Source organism: Hordeum vulgare, chromosome 3H (genome assembly GCF_904849725.1).
Source record: "Hordeum vulgare subsp. vulgare chromosome 3H, MorexV3_pseudomolecules_assembly, whole genome shotgun sequence".
Lineage (NCBI taxonomy): Eukaryota > Viridiplantae > Streptophyta > Magnoliopsida > Poales > Poaceae > Hordeum > Hordeum vulgare.
This window is the reverse complement of record NC_058520.1, coordinates 4430865-4447962: the sequence shown is the minus strand read 5'-3', so window position 1 is coordinate 4447962 and position 17098 is coordinate 4430865. Positions and strand designations below refer to the sequence as shown.

Sequence of the window (17098 nt, the reverse complement as noted above, 5' to 3'; positions counted from 1 at the left end):
CATATAAAAGCATTCTTCTTGGTAAAATATCATCCGGGGAGAGTTGAATTTTTTTTTCCTTGTGTTTCTCAGAGCCTGTGATTTTTTTGTTGCTACTTGTTAATTATTTTTGGAAAAGGTTTGCTACTTGTTAATGTATCTCAACTCTTTAGTTACAGAATGAGGCAACTCTTCTGCTTCCATTTAGTAAAGAAAAGTAAACATACTTATAGACTTCTAATATAATTATATCATACTCCCTCCGTCCCAAAATAAGTGTCTCAACTTTATACTAGCTCTATTAAGCTTAAGACACTTATTTTGGGACGGAGGGAGTATAAAATAGTGGTATACTGGTTTTTGTTTTCCCAAGTTGCACATCTTTGTCAGCAGTGATGTTGAGTGAAGATCAGTTTGCAAGAAGTACCTTTGGTTTGGGGCATGCTAAAGCTGATAGAGGTTGGTATTTTTCAAATCAATTTCTTGGGTAAGGCCTACATAATTTGCAATTGGTATTTCTCATATCAATTTCGCCAACTTTTTCATGAACTTTAGATTTGAATTATATTTATGAAGTGCTTAGGAACGCATTTAATGGCTTAAATATATCAAACGGACCTTAAAAGATGCAGAGCACTTGGTGTCGTAGGTGTTACCTTAGCCGGGGGTGCAGGCAAGGGACTTTCAGCTGTAGGCGATACTGTTTGATTGATCGTGGCACAAAGAGAAGGTGGGCACCTTCTCCCCTGACTGAGATTTATATACACGGTGGGCACCTTCTCGCCCTGATCGAGCTTCGTACGCGATCTCTAACCGGAGTTGCGGCTGGCCACACGGTGGCAACGGGGAGGAGAAGGTGAGGCAGGAGGGAGCCGAAGGGGTACTCACCACTGCCATCTGTGTGTTATGATTTATGTGCACCCGTTAGCTTTAACCAGTCTCTCAATTGCAAACTTGTGATAGGTGTCATGTGGCTGTGACAGACTGACATCTAGAGTGGAGGAGTGGTAGGGAATAGCAGACAGGGACATGATCTGTCCGTTGAATCGTTCAAGGGTCAGCATAAAACAACCTAACATTCTTGCAGACTGTTTGCTTCTTAGTCGGTTAGTCCCTCTCGTATTATATATGTACGTCTTCAAGAATAAAAACAGGAATTACATCTGTAAAATTATTTTGGCTGTAAGAAATCGGCAAACATGGCAGAAAAATGCGACCAGATCTTGCATAGGTGTTACCATATAAAACATGGTTTTTGGCAAAATATCATCCTGGGAGAGTATGCATTTTTTCAAGAAATGATAGCAACACAATGATTCATCTCAAAAATTATGCATGCTGATTTGGATGAAACGGTCAAACTTACATGTGTCATGGATAGTCCTATTGAATTGTCAAGTATGGAATTGCAGGAGTATTCCTTGTGTTTCTCTGATCCTGTTCACTTCCGTTCAGCAACAGTTTATGTGTGACCCATCATGTATATACCAAAACTGAATACTGTTAGGGAAAGGTCTATATTACCCTTTATACTATTTGTGAGGGGGGTGTATCGAAGCGGGACTATGTGTTTTTTTCTGCTTGTTAATTTATCTCAACTCGTTAGTTAGGGAATGAAGCAACTTTTCTGCGTCCATTTCGAAAAGGAAAACAAAACTATTTCTAGACTTCTAGTATAAGTATACCATACAACATAGTGGTAGACTGGGTTTTTTTGCCCAGATTGCACATCTTTGTTCATTACCGATCTGCCATATGCTTTGTCAGCAGTGATGTAAAATGAAGATCACTTTGCAAGAAGTACCCTACGACTGGGGGCATGCATGTTGGCTGACAGCGGCTGGAGGCCTTGTTGACTGGCCTAGCTATCATATGCCATCAAGCATATGGAGCCACTTCTCACTCCTTGATTGCGTCCAGACGAGGGTGGCACTACCACTATCCTCGCTAGCTGCTGCTGTTTATAGAATGGAAATCATTCTCGATCACAAGATCACGCTGGGAGGAAGCTGCGCGGCACCTGATCGAGGCCTTGAAGCTGGGAGGAAGCTCTAGCCTCGTTATCTCTGTTCCCTGGTCGGCATGGACAGTGTATGTACTCCACACACACCTCTGATTCATTCATTTTCTCTCTAGTACTTCTGGAGAACAACGACTTGACCTCGTGCAGTCATGCATATTAATCCATAGCAGTGAAAAAAATAACGTGCCATAGCGTTGCTAATAGTAAGCTATAGTATTTTGAGAAATGACTCGTTAAGAAAAATCTATGTACAACGTCTTCCTAATAGCATATATTTAAGGTGCCGTTATTTTGACATAGCACTTTATTTTTTCATTGATTCAATACCTAGAGTTGAGCTGCCTAAGTAAACCCCACTATTGTCATGGAAGACCGCAGCCATCCAAGGTCTGATGCCTGCATCGACATGAATCCCTGCGCTATTCAACCACGCTATTCAACCACGCTTCCCTGCGCTTCCTGTCCGCGACATTTGGTGGGCTTGGCTGGGTACTGGACTATTGGGCCGTCCTCATCCCCCGACTCCAAGACTAGCGGCGGTACCCTCATCCGCGGCGCGCCGCTGTTGCCGGCGCCGGCGAACTGGACCGTGCCTCACGCGCCGCCGCCACTGCTCGCCACGAATCCTCCATCCCCAGCACCACATCTTTCCGCCGCATCCCATCTGCAGACGCGCCGCTCCTAATCGCCCGACTCCGGAGACGGACCCGTCGCCGCCGTCTTCTTCGGTCTGGTACTCACCCAATGCTAGTCGATAGAGGTAACCCCCGCGTCAACTGATCATTCGTGCAACAGGTTCATGGGGGGCAGCTCATATCATATATCAGATCTTCCATTCCATAGGAACGACGACCAACTACACAAGTATGGCATCTGAAGGACAAGGATAAGTCATTACGAGCTGCAGTGGCGTCTTGTACACATTATTGGTTGCTCTGATGTAATGTCATCACATTATACTGGTCGATGGTTACAACTTACTATACAACACAAACGCTAATTGAATAGAAAATCAAATGTGATACTCCCTCTGTACCACGATACTTGTTGTTGTGGAGAACTGAACAAACAAATATTTAGGAACACAGGGAGTAGTATATAGTTGTACATTCCCTAACTTTGGTGCATCGGCTGGCCCAGAATTGGAACAAATGGCTTCAGAGGCATAGTTTCCCTTTTAGCTCCAGTTCTAGTTCCAGCAAAAGCATTTCATAGCTTTGAACATCTGAATCGTAGTTTATTGTCCAAAGTTCCAAGAAAATGGTTTAGCTGCAGCCAGTGCAGTGATGCTTAATTTCATCCCCTGCACATTGCTTTGCCAGCCCAAAACCTTAAATATTCTGATGGAGGTTATCGCAAAATCCTCTAAATTTCAAGTGGAACTAAAAAGGTGCCCATCAAACTAAGTTATCTGGAGTGGTGCAGGGAGAGCAGATTCCCAATGTAATTTGCCATTTAGCAGTTCTTCTAATTCGAAAGATTTAAGCCATCCTTGAAATCTTTTTCATTGAGGAAACCGTGACATCTTCTTATGCTTACAAACTTTAAGTACATCACCTAACTTCGTAAAAAAAAAATAGCAGTGCAAATTTTGTAGAACTTAAAACCACTTCAATTCTGCGCATTTATCTGCTTTCTTCAGTAACATTTTTGGACATGCTATTAATTTCAAGTTTCTAAAGTAACCCGAAACAGAGGTAACTGGACAAAGAAATTACAACGGAATTAGTTAAAGCTGAGCGGCTTCAGGTTGTAGTAATCTGACAAAAAATACAACATATCATGGCTTTTGATTTACATAAGAAAATCTCCTGTCCTGCCCATTATCTAATTGCCTATCTTTCCAGAATTGCCTCATTTCAGTTGGGCCCCGATACATGTGAAGATAGAGGTGGAACTGAGGAGATCACATTCCTAGCAACAACAAAGTTATGATCAATATTGTTGTCTGCACTCATGGCACCTTCCAAGACCTTGACCACCTCAGACATTTTAGGCCTTCTTTGGCAATCAATCTGCAAACACCACATCGCGAGCTTCATCATCTGAATTGCATCCTGCTTATGTGCTTGCATGTCGTTGCTGTTCCTGTCAATCAAATCTACCAAGTGGTCGTTTTTAACCTTTTCCTCCAATAGGGTAATAAGATGGATGCTCTCTTCTGACCGGGAAGTGTCGAGGTTCTTTCTTCCGCTGATGACTTCCATGACCACAACACCAAAGCTGTAGACGTCAGCCTTTTCTGTGATTTGCGATGTTAACCATTCAGGAGCTAAATATCCAGGTGTGCCTCTCATTCTAGTAACCACCTGGCTCATATCCCTATCAATGAGCTTGCATAGTCCAAAATCAGAAAGTTTAGCATTGAATTCATCATCTAAGAGGATGTTTTGTGGTTTGACATCCAAATGAGCAATCCGTTTTGTGCACTCCTCGTGAAGATAAGAGAGACCCTTAGCTATGTGAGTGATAATTTTGCACCGGATGCTCCAATCCAAAGGAGGAGCATCGTTGTCATGTCGACAATAGATCCATCTATCCAAGGATCCTTTGTGCATATACTCATACACCAGGAGCCTATAGGATTTCTCTGCACAGAAACCAATCAAACTCACCAGATTAATATGATGAATCCTGCCAATTGTCTGAACCTCTGCAGAAAATTCTCTTTTGCCCTGACCAGCTCGATCCAAACGTTTTACTGCAATCATTTCATCCCCAAATTTTCCCTTGAAAACAGACCCAAATCCTCCTTCCCCTAGCTTGTCTGCAAATTGCTCGGTTGCTGCTTTTAGCTGTTGATATGTGAACCTGATTGGTGTTCCTTGTAGCTCCCCAAACTCTTCCTCCTCCTCCATCTCATGTTGTCTATGTGTTCTCCGCTTACATATAAAGTAGGCGAGGAGGAAGACGACGGTAAGCAAAATGAAGCTGCCTACAGGAGCTAGAATTGTCACAACTCTTGTTACAGTGGAGGATTTTGGTTTCATGCTTGTTGGCCCAATAGGCGCAGGCAGAGCCACGGGACTTTCAGCTGGAGGCGACATTGCTTGATTCATCAGGGGACAAAAGACGACCTGGTAGTTGGTGCCCGTCGGGCAACTGAAAGTGCTGCTGGGATCATCCTTGGGGTAGCTGTAGGCATCTGGGCACATCTTCTTAAAGAAGACCGAGTAGTTGGTGGTGCTGCAATTGTGTGCCGCGCTCCCGGTACAGCAGTATTTGTCCTGCTTCAACACCCTGCATGCACTGTTACAACCCCCCGGAGCCTTCAGCTCTGTTGGGCACTGCGATGTGATGTTGGCTGGACAGCGCGGCCCCTTGACGCACCCTGCCCTTCCTTGAACCTGAACCGGCACCGGCAGGAAGTCCATGGGCACGTTGAAGCCGTCCATGAAGGAGATGTCGAAGGAATCCACGGCGTTGAGGCCGCCAAACGCGAACTCACCGAGCGTGCTGGGCGGCCGGCCATAGGCTGTGCAGGCGAGCAAGCCGCCGCAGTCACCAGTTTGGCACGACGACACGTTACCTTCGCCATGGAACGTGCAGCCCGTCCGTGCCCAGACGCGGCCGGATGTGTTGCCGGCGGGGACGTCCAGCACCCATGCCTCCCCTGGATCGAGCTGCCGGCCACCTCCCGGCACGACGGCCGGCCACACGGTGTAGGAGCATTGGTTGGTGATTCCTAGTGTGGCGGCCTCGCCCGTGATAACGAGGATGAAGAGGAAGAGAGCGGAAGCGGCGCCCATCAATGCCTGGAAGAGGAAGAGGAAGAGAACTGGAGAATCAGAGACGGTCTAGGTTGCAAACTTGCAATAGGGCTCATGATCTATAGTGTGACAGCTAACGGAGTGGAAGAGTGGGGATAACAGAGACACCGTTGAATTATTCCGTTCCACGGTCAGCATACAACAGCTAGCCTCTTCAACATGCTGCACAGTGACAACCGTTTGGTAGGACCAGACTTTTGCAGGACTTGTTAGTCCCTTCCGAATCCAAATTGTAAAAAGGATTACATACATTTGTACAGTGCGTCCGTGTAATGATTATAAAAAGAATACATCTGTATAATGTGTTGTTTGGTGATTTTGTCGGTAAGAAATGTACATCCGAGGAAATCTTACATTAGTAAAACGCTCTGTTCGGTAAATGTCGTCCTCAGAGATTGCATATCAACTTCTTTTTTTATGTTGGAGACTTGCCAGATTGCTCATCTTTGCTCATTCCTGATCTGCTTTATGTTTTGCTGTGGCATTCTGATGTGGAATATATATGGAGGCAGCAGATCAAGGAAGAAGCACTTTTTTTTTTTTGAACGGGCAAGGAAGAAGCACTTTGGTGGTGGAGACAAGCTGAAGTTGACACCAGTCGGCAGCTCCCTGGAAGCAGTCCAAGCAGCCGGAGGCCTCCTTGACTGACAGACATGCCCCGTCAAGCGTATGCATCCATGTCTAACTCACCACAACTACTTAATTGCGAGCACATTTTTTGCAAGTGTGGGAATTTCTCAAGTAAATCCATGATTATTTTTTTGAACGTATGAATTTATTTATCCAATAAAATTCAGAAGTCGGTTTTTCTACTGAACGAATGAATGTTTGGCTTTTTCTTTGAACCAGTCGGATCGACGGAGGTGGTTGGCGGTTTGGCGAGGCAAGTTTTTTTTTTTTTTAGGCAAGTGAGGTGGTCCCGACAGCCAGAGTGAATTGCTTTATGGGCCACAGCCCATGAGAACTTTCACGCGAGTGCCAGCATTTTCGAGGGACTCCATAAGCACTACTGTGGAGCTCGCAAATATTTTGTGTGTGTGTGAATGTGGAGCTCCCAAATATGTGTTCATACAAACTGGTTACTTCAGTTTTTTCACGCTCAATCTAGAAAACCTTTCTTCTTCCCACAATCCAATCCAGAAAACGCTATGTGATGCATTTGCGGAAGCTTCTAGAAGATTTCGACTAGTTTTCGGTTCATATATTTTTGTTTGTTCTTCCGGTTTTTTGTTCGAATTTTATTTTTCCATTCTGATTTTCCTTTTATTTTTTAAAAAAATTATGAATTGTATTCAAATGCATGAACTTTTTTCAAACATAGCCAGTTTTCTATGCTATTAGTCAAATCTGAAAAAAAATTAAGAACTTTTCTGAAATTCATTAATGTTTTCTCAAATCCCTGAACCTTCTTACAATTCATGTTTTTTTTCAAAATCATGAACGATTCTGATATTTGTGACAAAAATTCAATTTCGTGTACATCTTTTCAAATTCGCAATTTTTTTTAAGAAAATTGTGAACTTTGTTTAAATCCGTGAAAAAAATGAATTTACGATTTTTTAATGTACAAAAACCAAAGGCTATGTTTTTCCTGAAAACAAACAACACTTATTTTAGTACAGTAATCCAGGCGAGCGAGCGAAGCAGTCTAGCGGAGCAAGGTACCAAGTTGGGCTGCAGCCTGGAATGCTCGTGCGAGCGCTGTTGAAGAGCCTCGCTTGTCAATATATTGGTCGCCTGGAGAGCAACTAATTGGCTAGCATAAGCGTTTTAACGATCATTCCTACGTGTTGTGTTCTTAGTCATCGTCACGTGCCATTCTCTGAGTGTTCCCTTTGATTTTTTATTTTTTATTTTATCGCACACGTTTTTTGACTTTTTAGGTGGATTTCTTTTTGTGTTTTGTTTTTTGCCCTTTTTTTAGCTTTTGCACAAAATAAAACGTGTCCAAAAGCACGGTTTTTTTTTGGCATGAGAGGACCCTCCCAAAAATAAAATAAAAACATGTTTTTTGTTTTTTTCCTTTTTCCGCGAAAGTTATAGTTTAGTTTCGCGATAGGCATGGATTTGCTTTCGCAAGAGGCACGACCATGCCTCGGAAACGAAAAAAAAAACATGTTTTCTGTTTTCTTTCTCTTTCGTGATTCGAACGGTTTTGCTTCTGCTAGAGGTACGGATTAACTTTTGCGAATGGCACGGTCATGCCTCTCGAAAATAAAAAGGTGATTTTATTTTTGTTTTTTCTTTCGTAAAAGGCATGATTTTGTTTCCGCGAGAGGCACAGGTTTGCTTCGCGGTCGTGCCTTTCAGAAACGAAAAACCCGTTTTTATTTTCTTTCAAGAGAGGCACAGTTTTTTTGTCTGTTGTTTTGTGAAAAAATATGTTTGTAAAAACCTAGCAACATGAAGCCACCTACAGGAGCTAAAATTGCAACATCTCTTCTTACAGTGAAGGGTTTCTCTTTCATGCTTGTTGTCCCAATAGGTGCTGGCAGAGTACTTGGGGTCATAGGTGTTACCGTGGCCGGGGATGCAGGTGGATCACTTGGGGCCGTAGGTGTTACCTTGGCCGGGGGTGCGGGCATGGGTCTTTTAGCTGTAGGCGATCTGCTTGCATTCGTATCAATGATAATGCCCACGGATGTACTGTTCGCGATGGTGGCAACGGGGAGGAGGAGGAGGAGGAGAGGCAGGAGGTGGAGAGCCGAAGTGGCACTCACCACTGCCATTTGTTCCTTTGTGATATGATTTCTGATTGCACTCGTTAACTTGAAGCAGAGTCTCAATTGCAAACTGGAGATAGGGCTCCTGTGGCTATGACAGTAGACTGACAGCTAACAGCCTGGAAGAATGATAGGGATTATATCTATATGTTTTCAGGAAATAAAAAAGAAGAGTTACATCCAGATAATGCGTTGTTTCATGATTTTGACTCTAAGAGCTATGCAAACACGACAGTTAATGCGATCAGATCTTGCATAGGTGTTATCATATAAAAGCATTCTTCTTGGTAAAATATCATCCGGGGAGAGTTGAATTTTTTTTTCCTTGTGTTTCTCAGAGCCTGTGATTTTTTTGTTGCTACTTGTTAATTATTTTTGGAAAAGGTTTGCTACTTGTTAATGTATCTCAACTCTTTAGTTACAGAATGAGGCAACTCTTCTGCTTCCATTTAGTAAAGAAAAGTAAACATACTTATAGACTTCTAATATAATTATATCATACTCCCTCCGTCCCAAAATAAGTGTCTCAACTTTATACTAGCTCTATTAAGCTTAAGACACTTATTTTGGGACGGAGGGAGTATAAAATAGTGGTATACTGGTTTTTGTTTTCCCAAGTTGCACATCTTTGTCAGCAGTGATGTTGAGTGAAGATCAGTTTGCAAGAAGTACCTTTGGTTTGGGGCATGCTAAAGCTGATAGAGGTTGGTATTTTTCAAATCAATTTCTTGGGTAAGGCCTACATAATTTGCAATTGGTATTTCTCATATCAATTTCGCCAACTTTTTCATGAACTTTAGATTTGAATTATATTTATGAAGTGCTTAGAAACGCATTTAATGGCTTAAATATATCAAACGGACCTTAAAAGATGCAGAGCACTTGGTGTCGTAGGTGTTACCTTAGCCGGGGGTGCAGGCAAGGGACTTTCAGCTGTAGGCGATACTGTTTGATTGATCGTGGCACAAAGAGAAGGTGGGCACCTTCTCCCCTGACTGAGATTTATATACACGGTGGGCACCTTCTCGCCCTGATCGAGCTTCGTACGCGATCTCTAACCGGAGTTGCGGCTGGCCACACGGTGGCAACGGGGAGGAGAAGGTGAGGCAGGAGGGAGCCGAAGGGGTACTCACCACTGCCATCTGTGTGTTATGATTTATGTGCACCCGTTAGCTTTAACCAGTCTCTCAATTGCAAACTTGTGATAGGTGTCATGTGGCTGTGACAGACTGACATCTAGAGTGGAGGAGTGGTAGGGAATAGCAGACAGGGACATGATCTGTCCGTTGAATCGTTCAAGGGTCAGCATAAAACAACCTAACATTCTTGCAGACTGTTTGCTTCTTAGTCGGTTAGTCCCTCTCGTATTATATATGTACGTCTTCAAGAATAAAAACAGGAATTACATCTGTAAAATTATTTTGGCTGTAAGAAATCGGCAAACATGGCAGAAAAATGCGACCAGATCTTGCATAGGTGTTACCATATAAAACATGGTTTTTGGCAAAATATCATCCTGGGAGAGTATGCATTTTTTCAAGAAATGATAGCAACACAATGATTCATCTCAAAAATTATGCATGCTGATTTGGATGAAACGGTCAAACTTACATGTGTCATGGATAGTCCTATTGAATTGTCAAGTATGGAATTGCAGGAGTATTCCTTGTGTTTCTCTGATCCTGTTCACTTCCGTTCAGCAACAGTTTATGTGTGACCCATCATGTATATACCAAAACTGAATACTGTTAGGGAAAGGTCTATATTACCCTTTATACTATTTGTGAGGGGGGTGTATCGAAGCGGGACTATGTGTTTTTTTCTGCTTGTTAATTTATCTCAACTCGTTAGTTAGGGAATGAAGCAACTTTTCTGCGTCCATTTCGAAAAGGAAAACAAAACTATTTCTAGACTTCTAGTATAAGTATACCATACAACATAGTGGTAGACTGGGTTTTTTTGCCCAGATTGCACATCTTTGTTCATTACCGATCTGCCATATGCTTTGTCAGCAGTGATGTAAAATGAAGATCACTTTGCAAGAAGTACCCTACGACTGGGGGCATGCATGTTGGCTGACAGCGGCTGGAGGCCTTGTTGACTGGCCTAGCTATCATATGCCATCAAGCATATGGAGCCACTTCTCACTCCTTGATTGCGTCCAGACGAGGGTGGCACTACCACTATCCTCGCTAGCTGCTGCTGTTTATAGAATGGAAATCATTCTCGATCACAAGATCACGCTGGGAGGAAGCTGCGCGGCACCTGATCGAGGCCTTGAAGCTGGGAGGAAGCTCTAGCCTCGTTATCTCTGTTCCCTGGTCGGCATGGACAGTGTATGTACTCCACACACACCTCTGATTCATTCATTTTCTCTCTAGTACTTCTGGAGAACAACGACTTGACCTCGTGCAGTCATGCATATTAATCCATAGCAGTGAAAAAAATAACGTGCCATAGCGTTGCTAATAGTAAGCTATAGTATTTTGAGAAATGACTCGTTAAGAAAAATCTATGTACAACGTCTTCCTAATAGCATATATTTAAGGTGCCGTTATTTTGACATAGCACTTTATTTTTTCATTGATTCAATACCTAGAGTTGAGCTGCCTAAGTAAACCCCACTATTGTCATGGAAGACCGCAGCCATCCAAGGTCTGATGCCTGCATCGACATGAATCCCTGCGCTATTCAACCACGCTATTCAACCACGCTTCCCTGCGCTTCCTGTCCGCGACATTTGGTGGGCTTGGCTGGGTACTGGACTATTGGGCCGTCCTCATCCCCCGACTCCAAGACTAGCGGCGGTACCCTCATCCGCGGCGCGCCGCTGTTGCCGGCGCCGGCGAACTGGACCGTGCCTCACGCGCCGCCGCCACTGCTCGCCACGAATCCTCCATCCCCAGCACCACATCTTTCCGCCGCATCCCATCTGCAGACGCGCCGCTCCTAATCGCCCGACTCCGGAGACGGACCCGTCGCCGCCGTCTTCTTCGGTCTGGTACTCACCCAATGCTAGTCGATAGAGGTAACCCCCGCGTCAACTGATCATTCGTGCAACAGGTTCATGGGGGGCAGCTCATATCATATATCAGATCTTCCATTCCATAGGAACGACGACCAACTACACAAGTATGGCATCTGAAGGACAAGGATAAGTCATTACGAGCTGCAGTGGCGTCTTGTACACATTATTGGTTGCTCTGATGTAATGTCATCACATTATACTGGTCGATGGTTACAACTTACTATACAACACAAACGCTAATTGAATAGAAAATCAAATGTGATACTCCCTCTGTACCACGATACTTGTTGTTGTGGAGAACTGAACAAACAAATATTTAGGAACACAGGGAGTAGTATATAGTTGTACATTCCCTAACTTTGGTGCATCGGCTGGCCCAGAATTGGAACAAATGGCTTCAGAGGCATAGTTTCCCTTTTAGCTCCAGTTCTAGTTCCAGCAAAAGCATTTCATAGCTTTGAACATCTGAATCGTAGTTTATTGTCCAAAGTTCCAAGAAAATGGTTTAGCTGCAGCCAGTGCAGTGATGCTTAATTTCATCCCCTGCACATTGCTTTGCCAGCCCAAAACCTTAAATATTCTGATGGAGGTTATCGCAAAATCCTCTAAATTTCAAGTGGAACTAAAAAGGTGCCCATCAAACTAAGTTATCTGGAGTGGTGCAGGGAGAGCAGATTCCCAATGTAATTTGCCATTTAGCAGTTCTTCTAATTCGAAAGATTTAAGCCATCCTTGAAATCTTTTTCATTGAGGAAACCGTGACATCTTCTTATGCTTACAAACTTTAAGTACATCACCTAACTTCGTAAAAAAAAATAGCAGTGCAAATTTTGTAGAACTTAAAACCACTTCAATTCTGCGCATTTATCTGCTTTCTTCAGTAACATTTTTGGACATGCTATTAATTTCAAGTTTCTAAAGTAACCCGAAACAGAGGTAACTGGACAAAGAAATTACAACGGAATTAGTTAAAGCTGAGCGGCTTCAGGTTGTAGTAATCTGACAAAAAATACAACATATCATGGCTTTTGATTTACATAAGAAAATCTCCTGTCCTGCCCATTATCTAATTGCCTATCTTTCCAGAATTGCCTCATTTCAGTTGGGCCCCGATACATGTGAAGATAGAGGTGGAACTGAGGAGATCACATTCCTAGCAACAACAAAGTTATGATCAATATTGTTGTCTGCACTCATGGCACCTTCCAAGACCTTGACCACCTCAGACATTTTAGGCCTTCTTTGGCAATCAATCTGCAAACACCACATCGCGAGCTTCATCATCTGAATTGCATCCTGCTTATGTGCTTGCATGTCGTTGCTGTTCCTGTCAATCAAATCTACCAAGTGGTCGTTTTTAACCTTTTCCTCCAATAGGGTAATAAGATGGATGCTCTCTTCTGACCGGGAAGTGTCGAGGTTCTTTCTTCCGCTGATGACTTCCATGACCACAACACCAAAGCTGTAGACGTCAGCCTTTTCTGTGATTTGCGATGTTAACCATTCAGGAGCTAAATATCCAGGTGTGCCTCTCATTCTAGTAACCACCTGGCTCATATCCCTATCAATGAGCTTGCATAGTCCAAAATCAGAAAGTTTAGCATTGAATTCATCATCTAAGAGGATGTTTTGTGGTTTGACATCCAAATGAGCAATCCGTTTTGTGCACTCCTCGTGAAGATAAGAGAGACCCTTAGCTATGTGAGTGATAATTTTGCACCGGATGCTCCAATCCAAAGGAGGAGCATCGTTGTCATGTCGACAATAGATCCATCTATCCAAGGATCCTTTGTGCATATACTCATACACCAGGAGCCTATAGGATTTCTCTGCACAGAAACCAATCAAACTCACCAGATTAATATGATGAATCCTGCCAATTGTCTGAACCTCTGCAGAAAATTCTCTTTTGCCCTGACCAGCTCGATCCAAACGTTTTACTGCAATCATTTCATCCCCAAATTTTCCCTTGAAAACAGACCCAAATCCTCCTTCCCCTAGCTTGTCTGCAAATTGCTCGGTTGCTGCTTTTAGCTGTTGATATGTGAACCTGATTGGTGTTCCTTGTAGCTCCCCAAACTCTTCCTCCTCCTCCATCTCATGTTGTCTATGTGTTCTCCGCTTACATATAAAGTAGGCGAGGAGGAAGACGACGGTAAGCAAAATGAAGCTGCCTACAGGAGCTAGAATTGTCACAACTCTTGTTACAGTGGAGGATTTTGGTTTCATGCTTGTTGGCCCAATAGGCGCAGGCAGAGCCACGGGACTTTCAGCTGGAGGCGACATTGCTTGATTCATCAGGGGACAAAAGACGACCTGGTAGTTGGTGCCCGTCGGGCAACTGAAAGTGCTGCTGGGATCATCCTTGGGGTAGCTGTAGGCATCTGGGCACATCTTCTTAAAGAAGACCGAGTAGTTGGTGGTGCTGCAATTGTGTGCCGCGCTCCCGGTACAACAGTATTTGTCCTGCTTCAACACCCTGCATGCACTGTTACAACCCCCCGGAGCCTTCAGCTCTGTTGGGCACTGCGATGTGATGTTGGCTGGACAGCGCGGCCCCTTGACGCACCCTGCCCTTCCTTGAACCTGAACCGGCACCGGCAGGAAGTCCATGGGCACGTTGAAGCCGTCCATGAAGGAGATGTCGAAGGAATCCACGGCGTTGAGGCCGCCAAACGCGAACTCACCGAGCGTGCTGGGCGGCCGGCCATAGGCTGTGCAGGCGAGCAAGCCGCCGCAGTCACCAGTTTGGCACGACGACACGTTACCTTCGCCATGGAACGTGCAGCCCGTCCGTGCCCAGACGCGGCCGGATGTGTTGCCGGCGGGGACGTCCAGCACCCATGCCTCCCCTGGATCGAGCTGCCGGCCACCTCCCGGCACGACGGCCGGCCACACGGTGTAGGAGCATTGGTTGGTGATTCCTAGTGTGGCGGCCTCGCCCGTGATAACGAGGACGAAGAGGAAGAGAGCGGAAGCGGCGCCCATCAATGCCTGGAAGAGGAAGAGGAAGAGAACTGGAGAATCAGAGACGGTCTAGGTTGCAAACTTGCAATAGGGCTCATGATCTATAGTGTGACAGCTAACGGAGTGGAAGAGTGGGGATAACAGAGACACCGTTGAATTATTCCGTTCCACGGTCAGCATACAACAGCTAGCCTCTTCAACATGCTGCACAGTGACAACCGTTTGGTAGGACCAGACTTTTGCAGGACTTGTTAGTCCCTTCCGAATCCAAATTGTAAAAAGGATTACATACATTTGTACAGTGCGTCCGTGTAATGATTATAAAAAGAATACATCTGTATAATGTGTTGTTTGGTGATTTTGTCGGTAAGAAATGTACATCCGAGGAAATCTTACATTAGTAAAACGCTCTGTTCGGTAAATGTCGTCCTCAGAGATTGCATATCAACTTCTTTTTTTATGTTGGAGACTTGCCAGATTGCTCATCTTTGCTCATTCCTGATCTGCTTTATGTTTTGCTGTGGCATTCTGATGTGGAATATATATGGAGGCAGCAGATCAAGGAAGAAGCACTTTTTTTTTTTGAACGGGCAAGGAAGAAGCACTTTGGTGGTGGAGACAAGCTGAAGTTGACACCAGTCGGCAGCTCCCTGGAAGCAGTCCAAGCAGCCGGAGGCCTCCTTGACTGACAGACATGCCCCGTCAAGCGTATGCATCCATGTCTAACTCACCACAACTACTTAATTGCGAGCACATTTTTTGCAAGTGTGGGAATTTCTCAAGTAAATCCATGATTATTTTTTTGAACGTATGAATTTATTTATCCAATAAAATTCAGAAGTCGGTTTTTCTACTGAACGAATGAATGTTTGGCTTTTTCTTTGAACCAGTCGGATCGACGGAGGTGGTTGGCGGTTTGGCGAGGCAAGTTTTTTTTTTTTTAGGCAAGTGAGGTGGTCCCGACAGCCAGAGTGAATTGCTTTATGGGCCACAGCCCATGAGAACTTTCACGCGAGTGCCAGCATTTTCGAGGGACTCCATAAGCACTACTGTGGAGCTCGCAAATATTTTGTGTGTGTGTGAATGTGGAGCTCCCAAATATGTGTTCATACAAACTGGTTACTTCAGTTTTTTCACGCTCAATCTAGAAAACCTTTCTTCTTCCCACAATCCAATCCAGAAAACGCTATGTGATGCATTTGCGGAAGCTTCTAGAAGATTTCGACTAGTTTTCGGTTCATATATTTTTGTTTGTTCTTCCGGTTTTTTGTTCGAATTTTATTTTTCCATTCTGATTTTCCTTTTATTTTTTAAAAAAATTATGAATTGTATTCAAATGCATGAACTTTTTTCAAACATAGCCAGTTTTCTATGCTATTAGTCAAATCTGAAAAAAAATTAAGAACTTTTCTGAAATTCATTAATGTTTTCTCAAATCCCTGAACCTTCTTACAATTCATGTTTTTTTTCAAAATCATGAACGATTCTGATATTTGTGACAAAAATTCAATTTCGTGTACATCTTTTCAAATTCGCAATTTTTTTTAAGAAAATTGTGAACTTTGTTTAAATCCGTGAAAAAAATGAATTTACGATTTTTTAATGTACAAAAACCAAAGGCTATGTTTTTCCTGAAAACAAACAACACTTATTTTAGTACAGTAATCCAGGCGAGCGAGCGAAGCAGTCTAGCGGAGCAAGGTACCAAGTTGGGCTGCAGCCTGGAATGCTCGTGCGAGCGCTGTTGAAGAGCCTCGCTTGTCAATATATTGGTCGCCTGGAGAGCAACTAATTGGCTAGCATAAGCGTTTTAACGATCATTCCTACGTGTTGTGTTCTTAGTCATCGTCACGTGCCATTCTCTGAGTGTTCCCTTTGATTTTTTATTTTTTATTTTATCGCACACGTTTTTTGACTTTTTAGGTGGATTTCTTTTTGTGTTTTGTTTTTTGCCCTTTTTTTAGCTTTTGCACAAAATAAAACGTGTCCAAAAGCACGGTTTTTTTTTGGCATGAGAGGACCCTCCCAAAAATAAAATAAAAACATGTTTTTTGTTTTTTTCCTTTTTCCGCGAAAGTTATAGTTTAGTTTCGCGATAGGCATGGATTTGCTTTCGCAAGAGGCACGACCATGCCTCGGAAACGAAAAAAAAAACATGTTTTCTGTTTTCTTTCTCTTTCGTGATTCGAACGGTTTTGCTTCTGCTAGAGGTACGGATTAACTTTTGCGAATGGCACGGTCATGCCTCTCGAAAATAAAAAGGTGATTTTATTTTTGTTTTTTCTTTCGTAAAAGGCATGATTTTGTTTCCGCGAGAGGCACAGGTTTGCTTCGCGGTCGTGCCTTTCAGAAACGAAAAACCCGTTTTTATTTTCTTTCAAGAGAGGCACAGTTTTTTTGTCTGTTGTTTTGTGAAAAAATATGTTTGTAAAAACCTAGCAACATGAAGCCACCTACAGGAGCTAAAATTGCAACATCTCTTCTTACAGTGAAGGGTTTCTCTTTCATGCTTGTTGTCCCAATAGGTGCTGGCAGAGTACTTGGGGTCATAGGTGTTACCGTGGCCGGGGATGCAGGTGGATCACTTGGGGCCGTAGGTGTTACCTTG

The 17098-nt window shown here is 43.5% G+C and overlaps 2 protein-coding genes across 2 annotated transcripts; both read right to left on the bottom strand.

The window, feature by feature from the left end:
• Nucleotides 1–3727: 3727 nt before the first annotated feature.
• On the bottom strand, nt 3728–5826 carry LOC123439154 (PR5-like receptor kinase). Its single transcript, XM_045115900.1, has one exon. The coding sequence runs from the start codon at nt 5749–5751 to the stop codon at nt 3862–3864; it is 1890 nt and encodes a 629-aa protein (XP_044971835.1). The 5' UTR covers nt 5752–5826; the 3' UTR covers nt 3728–3861.
• Nucleotides 5827–12487: 6661 nt separating this feature from the next.
• Nucleotides 12488–14586, bottom strand: LOC123439153 (PR5-like receptor kinase). The gene has a single exon (XM_045115899.1). The coding sequence runs from the start codon at nt 14509–14511 to the stop codon at nt 12622–12624; it is 1890 nt and encodes a 629-aa protein (XP_044971834.1). The 5' UTR covers nt 14512–14586; the 3' UTR covers nt 12488–12621.
• Nucleotides 14587–17098: the final 2512 nt, after the last annotated feature.